We start from the raw sequence: 14,438 nt of genomic DNA on the forward strand, positions 1-14,438 counted from the left end.
GACACTAGATGGTGAAACCGAAAATATAGTTTTCAGTTTGCCCTGTCCCTTAAGCAGATAATCCTGCAAAGCAATGTCTGGGCCAAACCCATGTCCGCGAGGAGAGAACAAAGTTTCTCCAAACGTCCAGGCTACGTGTAGAGACCGGGAAAAGTTTAACTCAGGTGCAAAATGAAGAGGGCCGCCGGACGCGGGGCGGGGAACCTGTGGCCTAGGGCTCCGCGAGGTGTGGCCGCGCTGCGCCGTCTGCGCATGCGTAAGGGGCCGCTCCTCCGCCGCCCTGCGCTGTTGCCCTCACGGCCCCGCCGGCCCAGCACCCCTCCTTCCTTCGCGTCCAGGCACCATGGCCGATCCTCGCGTGAGGCAGATCAAGATCAAGACCGGCGTGGTGAAGCGGTAAGAAGCCGCAGCGGCCAGCGCTCCCGTCTCTCGTTTCATGGCGGCCGGCAGGCGGGCGGAGCTGCGCAGGCCCGAGGCGGGCGCCGGCCTCCAGGCCTCATGGGTCCCCGGCCACGGGGCGGGGCGCGACGCCCCTCACCCCTCTCCCCTCCGCGCCCCTGCGCAAGTCCCGGGTCTCAGCGGGTGGGCAGTGGCCGGGCTGGGGGGCGGGGAGGCGGCCTCGGCTGCTCCTGGCCCCAAGTGGGCTCTGAAGCGGGCTCCGAAGCTCAGCGGGCCGCGCGGAGCCCGGGGCTCCTCTAAGAGAGACCGCGGCTGTGCCTGCGCCTCTTAACATGGCTGCGGGACACTCCGAGAGCGAGGCGCGAACTCGAGCACCCCAACTGATTCTGCAGCTCACTGCTCGCCGCGCCAGTCCTGCAGCCGCCCTGAGGCCGCGGTGCTGGGCGCCCCGCTCCCAGGGCCCGAGCAGGCCCGTAATCGGTTCTGATTCCAGTGCTCACTGGAACTTGAACTCAGAGCCCAAAAGTCCAAACTGCGGGGCAGCAGCACAGGAGAACGAAGCAGGTGGTTCTGTAGTAGGAATGGGTGGTTCTGGCCACCTGGTATCTTTTGTCCGGGTCGTGGATACTCCCATCAGAGGAAGGGCAAGCCAGAGGGAGAATAAATTTACTTTTTAGACTGTTGCCTCTGAGTTTCAGCATAGCATCATGCTTTCTTCATTACTGAAGCATAAAGAGATAGTATAATAGTAGTTTTAGACAGTAGTTAAGTAAATGCACAGCCTTTTCTGAAAGACTCCTTGAGTCGTTTGGATCTGATTTATTTCTGCGTTCTGGAATATATTATGTTGCACAGTGCCTCTGTTATTTCATTTGTAAAATAAATTACCTACTTCATGCAATTGTTGCCAGAAATGCCTGCTACACTGTTTAATACATTTTTTGGCAAAGAGCCAGTAGCTAGTAAATGTTAGCTAATGATACTGTGGTCCAGTTTCCTACTTGAGAAACTGAAGTTTAATAAACCAAAGTCATCTGTGGTCACACTGCAGGTTGGCAGAGTAAGGAAGTGAAACGAAGTTTCTAATACATGGCTTTCTTCTGTAAGCTGTGACGCTCAAATAGAGTATTAAAATTTGCCATAATAGCAGATTTGAGATGTAGAATTGAAAATGTACGTGCCATCACTAGACCCAGAGTCCTATTCTCATTTACTAGACATGTTGTGTCATTTTATTCAGTATATTTGGCAAAAGTACCAAGATGTATTAGAAATCATGACTTTAGACTGGAAATCATGAGAAATTACTGTAATAGTGGTTTCCCATTGACTATATGACTTTGAGGTTTCTCATCTAAACAATTATACTGATTTATAAAATTATTCAGTTCTGGTAGTTATGTGTTCACGATACACATTCTAAAGAAAAATCATTAGATAATTATGAACTAAGTTCTTAGGATTTCAAAAGCTCTCAAGTACTGAGCTGCCTGTGGCCAGACAGGGCAATTTTCCCAGACCCTGTCTCAAAATAAAATCTTAAAAATGGTCAGTGGTACTGGACTTGCCTACCATGCCGCAAGGTTCTGGGTTCAATCACCAGTACCACCCAAAACAACCTTCAACTACCTCAGTAAACTGCTTGGAAATAGAGCTTTCACTTTGTTTTCATTAACAATACATTGTTGACTTTAAATTTGATACACTTAATCCTTCAATAAATTTATCACTTTTATGACATCCTCACAATTTCCATAATCTCAAATTGCTTATAAGTTAATGGAAATATCTATCATATATTTTTTCATAGCTTTTCTGTTGACATTTGGGTGTAGAGCTTCCCCTGTGTATTATACAATGGGATGTATTTTTTTAAATTTAAAATTTGTTTTAGTCATATTTAATATAATTTATATTTAGTAACATTACTATATTATAGTAATTTATATTTATTAATAATGTAGTAATGTAGTAATTGGTTTTTTTAACCCTCTAAATCCATAAATATTATTCTTTTGTGTTTTCTTGTGAAAATTATTTTATTATGACTCTTTTCATCTTCTGCCTCAGTATCCTATTTTTAAAAATATATTTAGCTGGTGTGGTGGTGCAGGCTGTAACCCAGCACTCAGGAGGCTGAGGCAGGAGGATCATGGTAAGTTTGAGGCTAGCCTTGGCTACATAGTGAGTTCAAGGCCAGCCTGAACAACATAGAGAGACCCTATCTCAAAAAACAAAACAAAACAAATCTATATATTAACTCACCAAAGGGGGAAAATAGATGAGGCAGATATGGCAACATATTTATAATTTTGAATGTGGCATGGAGCTTCATTACATTCTTCTCTCCATATAAGGTTTTTCATAGTGAAAGGATTTAAAAGTATGCTCTTTTTTGTCCTCCTTTCCAAATTTAGTTTCAAACAGTGAAATTTCATGACTCAGACATGTTATTAGTTTGGTGAAAGAGCTTCTGCTCATTAATTTTTTAAAGGAATAGTCTAAAAACCAGCATCTGTTCTCAACCATATTTTATCTAGTCAAATGTTCATTCCTTATGACCTCATTTTTCTACAGAAGTCACACCTTGGATGAAGAAATTTAAAGTTATCTCTCATGCCTGTAATTCCTTCAATTTTCTCTTTAGAAGTTGAGAACTACTAGAAATTATATTTGAGGTATTTGTCCTAGAATTCAGTTTGAGTAGGTTATAATGGAGAAAATAATTTCTTAGGGTTTAGAGTGCAATCAGATCTGGAACATTTGGGTGATTCAGAAGTTCCCAATCATGGGTTTTAGAAAGAAATCTGGACAGGCATGTTAAATGTTAGGGGAGTGCGCAAACAAGCAATAAGTAGATGGTGGTGTTTGGCATCACGGAGATGGAGCAGTAATAATCACTTCAGCCTGTTGGTAAGATGCTGAAGACAGAGTAGTGGGTGCTAGCGCATATTAGGAAAGAAGCACATTTCAGGGGTACTGTTTTAGGCAGAGGATAGGAAGATAAGGCAGACGCCTCATAGTGCTAGAGAAACTTTGGTACTTGTGTAGTGACAGGCAAAGGATCTGATCTCTGGAAATGGTTTCAAGAGAGAGATTGTGAGGAACAAAGAAAGTCCATTTACTTGGATAGGAACGAGGCTGACTTGGTGCTCAGACTCTGACCCAGAAGCCTCCAAAAATATCTTCCTCCCAGCAATAGAGTTGTTTTTTGAGGGCTGATTTTGGCTGTGAAACTAGAGAGAAATGTGTATTAGAGGCGGAATGGGTAACTGTTCCGTGTTTCTTGGAGCAACAGCCTTTGTTAACATGTTTACTCATTGGCACATTCCTAATTGAAAAATCTGAAACTGTAAGTACTCTGAAATTAAAAACTTCAAGTGCTGAAACGTCACTCAAAGAATTTCAGAGTTTGGAACATTTTGGATGTTTAGGTTAGAAATTCTGCATTGGTAAAGTTTTATGCAAATACTGAAAATCTAAAAAACTGAAATCTGGAACAGTTCTGGTCCCAAACATTTTGAGTAAGGGATACCCAGCCTGTGGTGGGAATTAGTTGGTAGATTTGGGTCTGGCTGGCTCTTTTTAAAAAATGTAGACCTGTGTTTCCTCCAGATTACTATACCTGTTGTTACCTGTGACAAGGTCACAGCTAATCTGGCAGCCCTAGCAAGGAGTGACCAAATAATAGCCCAACTTCTCCTTTTTCAGAATGTTATTCCCTTCAACTGCCGCCCCCCCCCGTTTGTTTTTGTTTTTGTTTTGTTTTGTTTTTTAACACCTCAGTGGCACCAACTGTCACAACTTGGAACATTCAGTGCTAAAACTGGGAAAGTCACAGGCAAACCAAGATGATTGATTACCTCTTCTGTAACGAGCTGACATAGCTGTGTTGTGTGTATCCTGTGATTTGTTTGGAGGCTGTTGATAGTACAACTGTGAATTGTGCATTGGACCTTACTTAAAATTTAAATGCATCATGTAAGTATGAATCATCGCCAGAGTAGGTTTTTCTCCTGTTAACTTAAAGATTGAGAAAACTTCACTAAAATAGAAGATAGAATTGATGTTTTCTAAATATTGATGTGGTATTTTAGCTAAATGACTTAAGTCTCCCATAAGTTTTCAAGTAGGGTTTGTATTTATAAATATACTTGTTACTAGAATTGTGATAAAGTCAGGAAATTCTTCTGCAATAAAAAAATGCTTTCATCTATTTAGCATAAAAGGCTACTTAATAACTTTGAAGGCAGTTTACTTTTACAATAAAGCTTGCTGTAGTACCCTGCTGGTAGGTGAATTAATTGATAAAAAATACTTCCTTAAATATATCTTTTAAAAACTGTTTTAGATTGGTAATGGCTTAAAATTCAAAGTGAACAAAGAATGTTAGGGCTTTGGAAATAGCACTGATATTGGCCCATGGTTTTCCTCTGATTAAATGAAAGTGACACCAGTAGATTAGAATGAGACTAGGACAATTCACACTGCAATTGTGTTAGTTTAACTTTAACAATCTTTTAACACTCTTGTTTAAATGTAGCTGACATGCCATAATTACAAATCTACAAGCCCTGATTATAGAATTTTACATCATGAACCTGTAGGGAAATTGTATTGATTTCTTTTTTTTTTTAATAAAGCAGCACTGTTCCCAAACTGTGGCATCTTCCCAAGTTTGTTTGTATGTACACTTCTGGTATACAACTGTAGGTTGTGTCTGTCTGTCTCTCTTTCTTGTGTGTTTTATCTATATATTGAACTAACAATACAGAGATTTGATTTCCTTTTATGTTGTTTTTAATTCCTGCTATACAGTGTGTATTTTCTATGTGCATTAATTAGCAGTAATTAAAAATAGCAAGACAAAATCTTAATTCAAAATATACTGACATAAAAAGTGAAAAATGCAAGTGAAATATGTAATTAGGTATGCATAAAGTTCTTCCCCTTTAGCTTTGGCTCTCTATACACATCTTGTATTTAAAATTATAATGACGGATAGAAGTGTGATGGACAATATCTGGGAGAGGTTAAGGACATAGCTTTATAAATTTTATTGTAATATTCGCTAGCTTTATCATTTCTTTTTCTTCTCATGCACCATACCCCTTTGGTTTAAATTAAAGTGAGTAAAGCCAGAGTGGCCAACTTCCTACCTTAAAATTTAGTTAGGTCCTTTAGGAATTTCTATACTGTGTCCAATTCTCCATAGTGGTGGTCACAGGCAGTGTCATAGTGATTGTAGGTGTTTCTGCAATTACTTGGCAAGTGGTGACTCTTAGGAGCTATACAACTAACAATCAGATGTCTCTTCAGGCTGGAAAGGGAGAAAGCTAAGGCCACTCATGACCATGGTTTTCCTAACATAGAGTGTATTCTGTAAGTTGAATATGGAGATGAAAGCCCTTTTGGCATGGGTGTGTGTGTTTGTGTGTATGTGTGTGTGTATACATGGATATGGATTGATTTTTTTTGTTTAGTAAATTTTGAAAATCTGTACTAAGTTTGGAAAAGTTTGGTTATAGTAATCCAAAATTTTTAGAATATAAATACTTACATGTGTGATCTTTCTATTCCATTATTCCATTTCCAGTAATACATTTATAGACCATGACAATGTCCTATTATTATGCCATTATTCCCAAACAGAACTATTTTTTTTTCCTTAGTAACTTGTCAGAGATCACATTGATCCGAAGATCACTTATTTAGCAGCTTCACTCAGAATCCATATCTTTTAATGTCCTGGTGTGGTGTTGAGACATAATAAATACTCAGTGAAAGTCTTTGTACTGAACAAATGAATGAAACTTTTCTCTGTAAGGATTTTGAACTTAAGTAGGTGAGAGCTACTGGATCAACACTGTATTAGAGCATGGTAGTTACTATATTTATTCTTGTAATGAGAGTTAAACAGATAGGATCTCAGACTCCATTTACTACATATTACATATGTGAGCCTAGAAAAATTATTTAACCTTTTAAAAGTCCCGGTTTTCTTAGTCGTGTATGGGGTTAATGACAGTAACTTTCTCATGTTGTTGGGAAAATTAAACAAGGTAATCATGTAAAACAGGCCAAATGCCTGCTATGTAGTAAGTGTTTAATATGTATTAACTGCTCTCAGTTATTAACATCTTAGTTTGTGCTGCTGTAACAAAATATTGAGACTATAAATAATAGAAATTATTTTTCACAGTACTAGAGGCTTGGAAATCGAAAATTAAGTTGCCAGCAGGTGTCTGGGAGGGCCTGCTGTCTGGTTCTAAGGTGACACCTTGAATGCTATATCTTCACAAGGCAGAAGAGCAAAAACAGGGCTCAGGTCCTGTGAAGACTCTTTCATGAGATCCCATTCACGAGAGAGGAGTCCTCATGACCTTAGTGACTTCTGAAGGCCACACCTCCTATTACTCTTGAGTTGGAGATACTTTCAACATAAATCTTGGAGGGATATCAACATTCAAAACATAGCAACAACTTTATTACTACCTTTCTGAGGATATATAGATAGTGTTAGGTAGAGGACTTAAGGATGAATGGTTACTGATCCTCAGGAGAGAGTCTGAAACTTTCCATCTTTCATACTGTGATAAAAGCTTGGTTTTTAGTTGCAGGTTGTATTGACTGTGGAGAAGGAAGAGTATAAAGCTTATGTTTTCAAGTAATTTCTAGTACTTCATCATGGCCACCTTTCTATAAATTGATGAGGCAGTGATGTCCTGCCTCCCCCCAAAGTTAGTGCTCCCTGTTCTGTGTTACCGGACAATTTTTGTTTTCACTAATACAGAACTAAAAATACATTAAGCTTTCTGTTCCATTCACAAAGCTAGTAGCTTCCAAAGTATGGGCTAGGACTCTTTGGGGGTCCCTGAGACCCTTTCACAGTTTCTTCAAGATAAAAGAGATTTTTTGCCTTCTTCACTTTCATTTGCTTACACTTGTACAATGGAGTTTTCCAGGAGCTATGTGATACTGCAACAGATTGAATGAAGGAGCACATACGAGAATTTGGCTGCTTTAATTCAAAGGTTTGTAGAAATATAGACTGTTATTTTTCTCACACTATTTTGTTTTAGAAAATACCATTTTTCATAAAATAGGTTAACATTGTAGTAAATTTATTTTTAAGTGAATTAACAAACAATTTTTCTAATTTAAAAAATATTTCTAAACTTTCTGTCTTAAGTTCTAATATAATCAACATTAACAGTTTACATAAACAAAGCTCTTTCAGGTCCTCAGTAATTTTTTTGAAGAACGTGAAAGTATTTTGAAATCAAAAAGTTTAAGAACCATTGCACTAGAACAATATGCAAATTTTATTATGTAAAAGAATCAATCTGGGTCTTTGTTGAAAACGTGTACCCAAACTCAGTCCTCATGAGTTTAATTCTGTGAGCCTAGAGCAGGATCCTGGAACAGGTATGTTTTATAAGCCCATCTGTAATTCCTCCTCATATATTTCTCTAACTTCTCTAGCTAAGAAGCATTGTATAATTCTGTGGATTCCTGAGAGTGCAGCACTGTTTTTAATCATGTTTAGATACCTTTGGTGTACTGGTGAGTACATAGTAGGTGTTCAACAGTGTTGAACAGCTGGATGTGAATTGAGAGTAGAGTCAAGACCCATGTAACATCAAGCAATATATTTTCTTGTTTGAAATGGAGAATTTGGAATGACTAGGAGTGACTCTTGGGTAATATGAAAAAAGGAGGCAGAGAATTTTGAGTTGCTTTTGGTTAATTCCAAGAGAAAAAATCACTCTAATACTTTATATTATTAGTGAGTAAAGTATTTCTCATATGAATCATCCCATTAACTGAGTCCTACCCTTCAAGTACATTTTAAAACTAATTTTAAAGTACCTTTATGAGAAATTTTCCCAAACATACATTGCTTCAGCAAATTCCACTGTACTTTTCCATAAATTACTTTTTTTCTCTATGCTTGGAATATATATTGCTCCAAACTTTTAAAAATAAGTAAATAAAGGGTTAAAAATAATGATGGGGGATGTAAGACGTGCTATTAAGGAATGCATCCAAATAAGTTACCCCAACAATATTTTTTCCTTTGGTTACTAGTTATATAGAATTGCATTAATCCTAATCCTTGATTTATATCACATACCTATTTGCCTGACCCTCTTTTTTTTTTTTTTTTTTCTTTTGGTACTGGGGATCGCACTCAGGATCTTGTGCTTGTGAGGCAGGCGAGGTGCCACCGAGCTAAATCCCCAGCCCTCTTCTTTTGTTTTTTATATGACTGTATTTATTACTTTTTAATAGTACATTAATAACATGAACCCATCACCCAAGATATGAACTAAAATTGTGATAATAACATCCAATTTTGTACTTCTTTTTCTACCTGTGGTACCTATTATTTTTAATCTTGTGTTTATTACCTTGCTTTTTTGTTTTATATAATTTTTTCATTTGTATATTACTAAAATGTATTATTATTTAGTTTTAGTTTTTTAAAAACTTTATAAGAAGGGCATCTTTTGGCACTATTTTTCACCCAATGTTATATTGATAAAATTCAGGCACATATTAACTGTGTATGCTCATTCTTGTTCACCTGTTAACGATATACAAATGTTTTTCTTGAGTATATACCTAAGAATGGAATTGTGTCTTAAAAGTATTGAATGTTCCATTTTATATTGCTGTCTTAGTCAGTTTGGGCTGCTCTAATGAAATACCATAGAAAGGGTGACAACACAGAACAGATATTTATTTCTCACAGCTCTGGAGGCTAGAAGTCTGAGATTAGCATGCCAGCATGGTTTGGTTTTGGTGAGGGCCCTCTTCAGGTTGCATATTGTGGTCTTCTCATTGCATCCTCTCAGAGTGGAAGATCTAAACTGTTCTGGGCCAGGAGCGTTCTCCTTTATAAAGATGCTGATTGCACAGGTGAGGGCTCTGCCCTCATGAGTTCATTGCCTACCCAAGGCCCCACTGAGGTCCCACTGGGAGTTAGGACCCCCACTTGTGAATTTGAGGACAAACATTCAGTCTGTAACACTGCCAGACTTTTCCGAAGGGATTGTGTACCATTTTACAGTCCTAGCTGCAAGTAGGAGAGTTCCTTTCATTGATCCACACCCTCTGTAATGCTTAATATACAGTACTTCTTAAGTTTTCTCCATGAATACTATGTTTGTTTAGTTTTCATTTTGGAAAAAAATTATTTTGATTGTCCTATTAAGAAAGCATCCCCAGGGCTGGGGATTTAGCTCAGTGGTTTCGTCGCCTGCTGCGCAAGTGCAAGGACCCGAGTTCGATCCCCGGTACCAAAAAAAAAAAAAAAAAGAAAGAAAGCATCCCCAGATATAAATAGCAAAAGGAAAAGGGTGGTGGTATACAGATCCAGTCTTACATGACATACTTATCTTCTTCCCCGTGTAGAATGACGTATTTGCCTTAAGCAACCTAGGGTTTTTCTTGGTGGGGAGCAGCGGTCCTTGGAAAGGGCAACTCTACCCATTTGTTTCCAGTACTGTGCACTCAGTGTGGGTATCTAGGGTGTTTGGGAGGGCTTGTAGATGGAGATTAGATGCTGAGTCCTGAAAACCACTGACACCGGTTGGTCAAGAGCTAAGGCTAAAGAAGGTCAATAATAATACTTTTTAAATGATCTTTTTCTTAATTGTTAATTCTGATTTATGATACCTTGATTTCTTAAGTTTGACACAGCATTTTTAGAGAAAGGTTGTATCCTTTATTGATAATATTTAATTTTTTGTTTGTTTGTTTTGTTTTTGGCACCGGGGATTGAACTCAGGACCTTGCACTTTCAAGGTAGGCAGCAGAACCACTGAGCCAAATCCCTAGCCCCCTGTTTAATTTTTTTTAATCCAATACCATTTGGTTTTGTAACTGTCACTGTGTAGGCCTAACCTGGCAAGCATCTGTACTTTTAATCTTCTCTTCCTGTCCCCACCTCCTCCACCACAATCAAGAACAAGGTGTTTATTTCCATGTATTTATATGAAAGTATGAATACCTTTCACATTATGACTAGGACATAAACAGATGTCAAAATTGATGTTTTTGTTTCCTCTCTGTTACTCTTTTTAAAAATATGATGCATTTCTAGTAGTAGATTAAATAGATGTGCTCTTAAGAGCTTTTATTTGTACGAAAGATGGTTCTGATAATATCCAGTCTTTTTTGAGATGGGGATCTTGCTGTGTTGCCTAGGCTGGTCTCAAATTCTTAAGTTCAAATGATCCTCTTCTAGCCTCTTATAAATAACTGGGACTACAGATATGTGTCACCACATATAGCTAGTTTCCTGCTATTTAAATGGCAGTAGTCATCACTATTGAGTGATGACTTTATTAACTTCATTGCAGATATCTTCTAGTGAAGCCAGTGGTTGCCTCCTCTTTTATTTATTTATTTTTTATTTTTTTGGTTTTTTGAGGCAGGGTCTCCCTTAGTTCAGGCTGTCCTTGAACTCAACTATGTAGCCCAGGCTGGCCCTGAACTCGCGGTGATCCTCCTGCCTCAACCTCCTGAGTGCTGGGATTACAGGTGTGCACCACTACGCCTGGCTCTCATTTATTTTTTTTCTTGATATCTACATGTATTTTTAGTTCAGTGTCCACTATCCTTTCCTACATACATGCCATTCATGTTCTTTGAAGGGGAACTGCTTCACCTCCACCTTTAGGAGTGGACTTCTGTCTTTTAAAGCCATGTATTTCACTGGTCACATAAATTAACTCTGGGTGATCATGTAATTTAGGCTAACCTAATCAGAGTAAATTTCCAGACTTTTATTGGGACCAAAGTACTTTCTCCATGTAGCTGTGATTGTGACTGGCAGTCTTCTTTTAGCACTAGGGCATCTGCCCTTGAGAGGGAGTTTGTATTGTTGATAGCAGAGTGAAGAGGAAAAAAGGACTTGTCCCTTTTTTTTTTAATTTTGTCTGTGCTGCGGATCAAACCTAGGGTGCCTCGTGCATGCTAGGCAAGTGCCACACTCCAGCAAATTTCTTGATAGTGTTGTTGATGTTAGACAACCTTGAAGCCAGTCCTTCCCTAGATTTTAGTTATATGAACCAAATAATAACAAAAACAGAAACATCCCAGTGTTTAAATTCCTTGAATTGAAATTCTGTTACTTTCAGTAGAGCAGTAATTGATAGAATTGCTCTGATCCCTAATTTATGTAGATCTATCTGTGATACAGGAAGTGATTTACTGAACTGGCTAGGGATTCACATCTTACCTTCCTGTCCTTTTCCTCCTCCCAGTTGTAAATTGTGCTGTTGCTTTAGGCTTAACTTTGGCCCTTCAGTTTCCCTCTTATTCAGTGTTCTGATGAGATCTGATCCTCTGCGTCAGAAGTAGGGAAAAGAAACATATCTTTCTTCAGCCCTTCCTCTCACCTCCAAACTATTCTTATCCAGTTTAGTGCTGTTCTCTGATTAGATGAAATGAAAAAGAAAAGGAAGAAGCTACCTTCCTTTGGAAACTGAACCTTTTCTACTCATAGACTCTCGTTCTGTTCCAGTCCCTCATCTTAGCTCCTAAAAGGTGGAAGAGTAATCACTTCAGTAACAAGGATTAGGTTAATTTAGGAAGTATTCGTGGTATCCAAGTTGGAATTCAGTTTCTTTCCTTATTAGAGACGTATTTACATAAGGTATACATTATATTCTGTGAACAGTGTTTCATCAGTTACATTGACATATATTAAGCAGGGTTAAATAAGTTTTTGTGGGACAGTTTATGATGCTTAATACCAAGTACTGTATAACATTTTTCCTATGGAAAAAATGCCTGTTGAGATCCCTGAAAGCCCCATTTAATAAAGATTTTTACAGTTTACTGAGTCTTTAATTAGATAATTCTTCAACTGTATTTTTCATTGAATATGATAACTGGTTATTATGTTTACTTTAATTTTTTTCAACCTCTTGTTTCAATGTGAGATTATCAGCCACAATGTGCTTCTTACTATTCTTACTTCTGATAACTTCAAATTTACATCTGTCACTGCCCTTTTTGCTATTGCTAATTGTTTTAGGACACTGGTGGCAAACCTTTTAGAGCTTTCAGTGATACAAACAGCCCACTGCAGCATGCATGCCATAGCTTTACCATCACTGTTTTAGGATAACCCAGATGGTGATATGAAAAATTGAGATTGTTGGAGGCCTGCTCTTTGATCATTGCTTTCCTTTGACCAGACTGTTTGCATCACTATAATCCCATTAGCCTACACTAGGATGTAAGCACCATAGTCAGAGACATATCCCCAGAGGCGTGGCACAAAAAAAGATCTTGGCTAATACTATAAAATGAATGAATTTACTCTTTCTAACCTTTCAAGTTCCTTGAGGAAAGAAATGGTTTTGTATTTTTCATGTCCTTTTAATTTAACATGTTTTATAGTACTTCGGAACAGTATTTTTGTGTAGGCAATTTATACATAATGGCACAAAATTCCAAAGGTATGAAAAGATACTCAGGGAAACTGAAGAAATCACTCCTATCCAGTAGCCACCCAGTATTTCCTCCTTGGACCCAACATCATTCCTCATTGTTTGGTGTGTATTATATCCTCCCAGAGATACTCTGTGCACATGCTAGCATGTACACTTAGGTCTTTCAGAGTAAATAATTGTTACTCTGTAGATAATGTTTGGTAGACATACTGCTTTTTTTTTTTTTTATTTAGCATTTAAAGGAGATTGATTAGCCTTATTTATTTGAATGGCTACCAAGTATTCTGTATGGACATACCACACTCTGTTTTTAAGCCAATCTTTACATATTTCTTAGTATTTTCCTGTTTTAGACAATGCTCCAGTGAATGTCCTTTTATGTGTATGCAAATGTGTGTATTTTACGAATATGCAGGTATATCTGTGGAACCACCTACAAATGCAGTTGCTGGCTCAAAAGGTATGTTTGCGTTTTAAGTATGGAAAGGTATTGTCAAATTAGTCTCCAGAGAGTTCTGCTTGTAATTCTAATGATAGTGACTTAATACAGAAATTTGTTAACATGCAGTTTTACAGCCTTGAGGTCTAAAAAGAATTAAGCTCTACAACATTATAAGAAATACCCAAATATGTTTAGCTTTTTTAGAAAAGTACTTTCTACATTTTTTAAAGTTACAAAGTAACAACAGCTTAGACCAGCAAATAAAACTATTTTGATTAATTTCACTTTGGAATATAGTCCTAAAAGGACAGAATCTTCCATTTGCAACTAAATTGTAGAGCTGATGAGGTACCCCTTAGAGATACTTTTGTATTCTCAAATACTCTATTGTCTCTTTCCCTCTTCTCTATCTCTCTTTCTATTTGCACATGTAGAATCAGAGAAAAGAGATAGGTAATTACTTTGCTCAGGATTACCCACCTCATTATTGGTAGAGTCAGAATTGGGAAACTTTCTGCCTTACTATATGTGCTATATTTGCAGATACTGATTTGTCAGGATGACTTTTTTCTAAAAAAATTTTTTTAACTGACTTGGATTTTATTCAAAATTTGGTCCTTGGAACTAAGCTCAGTAAACTATGACTATAAATTATTTTTTCAGTTTCATCATTTCAATTTATAAGCAATGAATTTGTGATACTCAAAGATTAACCATTGGTTAATAATAACAATAAACACTTTTGCATTAGTGGTCCTAGGAGCATTTGCACCTGAGTTGCTTTAGTTTCTGAGAAGATTCATCTTGATCTCTTTGGAGAAACTCTGGAGAGTATTTTTTGTATTATTAAAAATTATAAAATAAGTTGTGTGTGGTGGTGAATGCCTGTAGTCCCAGCTATTCAGGAGGCTGAGGTGGCAAGATCACTTGAGCCCAGGAGTTGAAGATCACTGGGCAGCATAGTGAGACCTCATCTCAAAACAAACAAAAAACTAAAAATTAGACAAAAACAGGTAAGGCATAAAATACGTGGAACAATTTACATTATGTATTTCTCAACATAACCCTCTAAAAAAAAGTAAACATTTTCAAGTATAAATTTAAAATTCAAGAATCTAAAACCC

General features: G+C 37.6%; 1 protein-coding gene across 3 annotated transcripts in view; it reads left to right on the forward strand.

Annotated features, from left to right (window-relative positions):
- Positions 1-236: 236 nt before the first annotated feature.
- Positions 237-14,438, forward strand: part of Tbca (tubulin folding cofactor A) — a 74,519-nt gene continuing 60,317 nt past the window's right edge. For 2 of the 3 annotated variants that reach the window (XM_087201188.1, XM_004870187.3), the window contains exon 1: positions 237-396. In XM_087201188.1, the coding sequence (XP_087057314.1) occupies positions 344-396 (53 nt within the window). In that variant the 5' untranslated portion in view covers positions 237-343. The other variant, XR_015447389.1, reaches the window with a different exon arrangement.

Source organism: Heterocephalus glaber, unplaced genomic scaffold (assembly GCF_053883595.1).
Source record: "Heterocephalus glaber isolate CG9 unplaced genomic scaffold, H.glaber_assembly_v1.0 deba00001757, whole genome shotgun sequence".
In the NCBI taxonomy this organism is placed as follows: Eukaryota; Metazoa; Chordata; class Mammalia; order Rodentia; family Bathyergidae; genus Heterocephalus; species Heterocephalus glaber.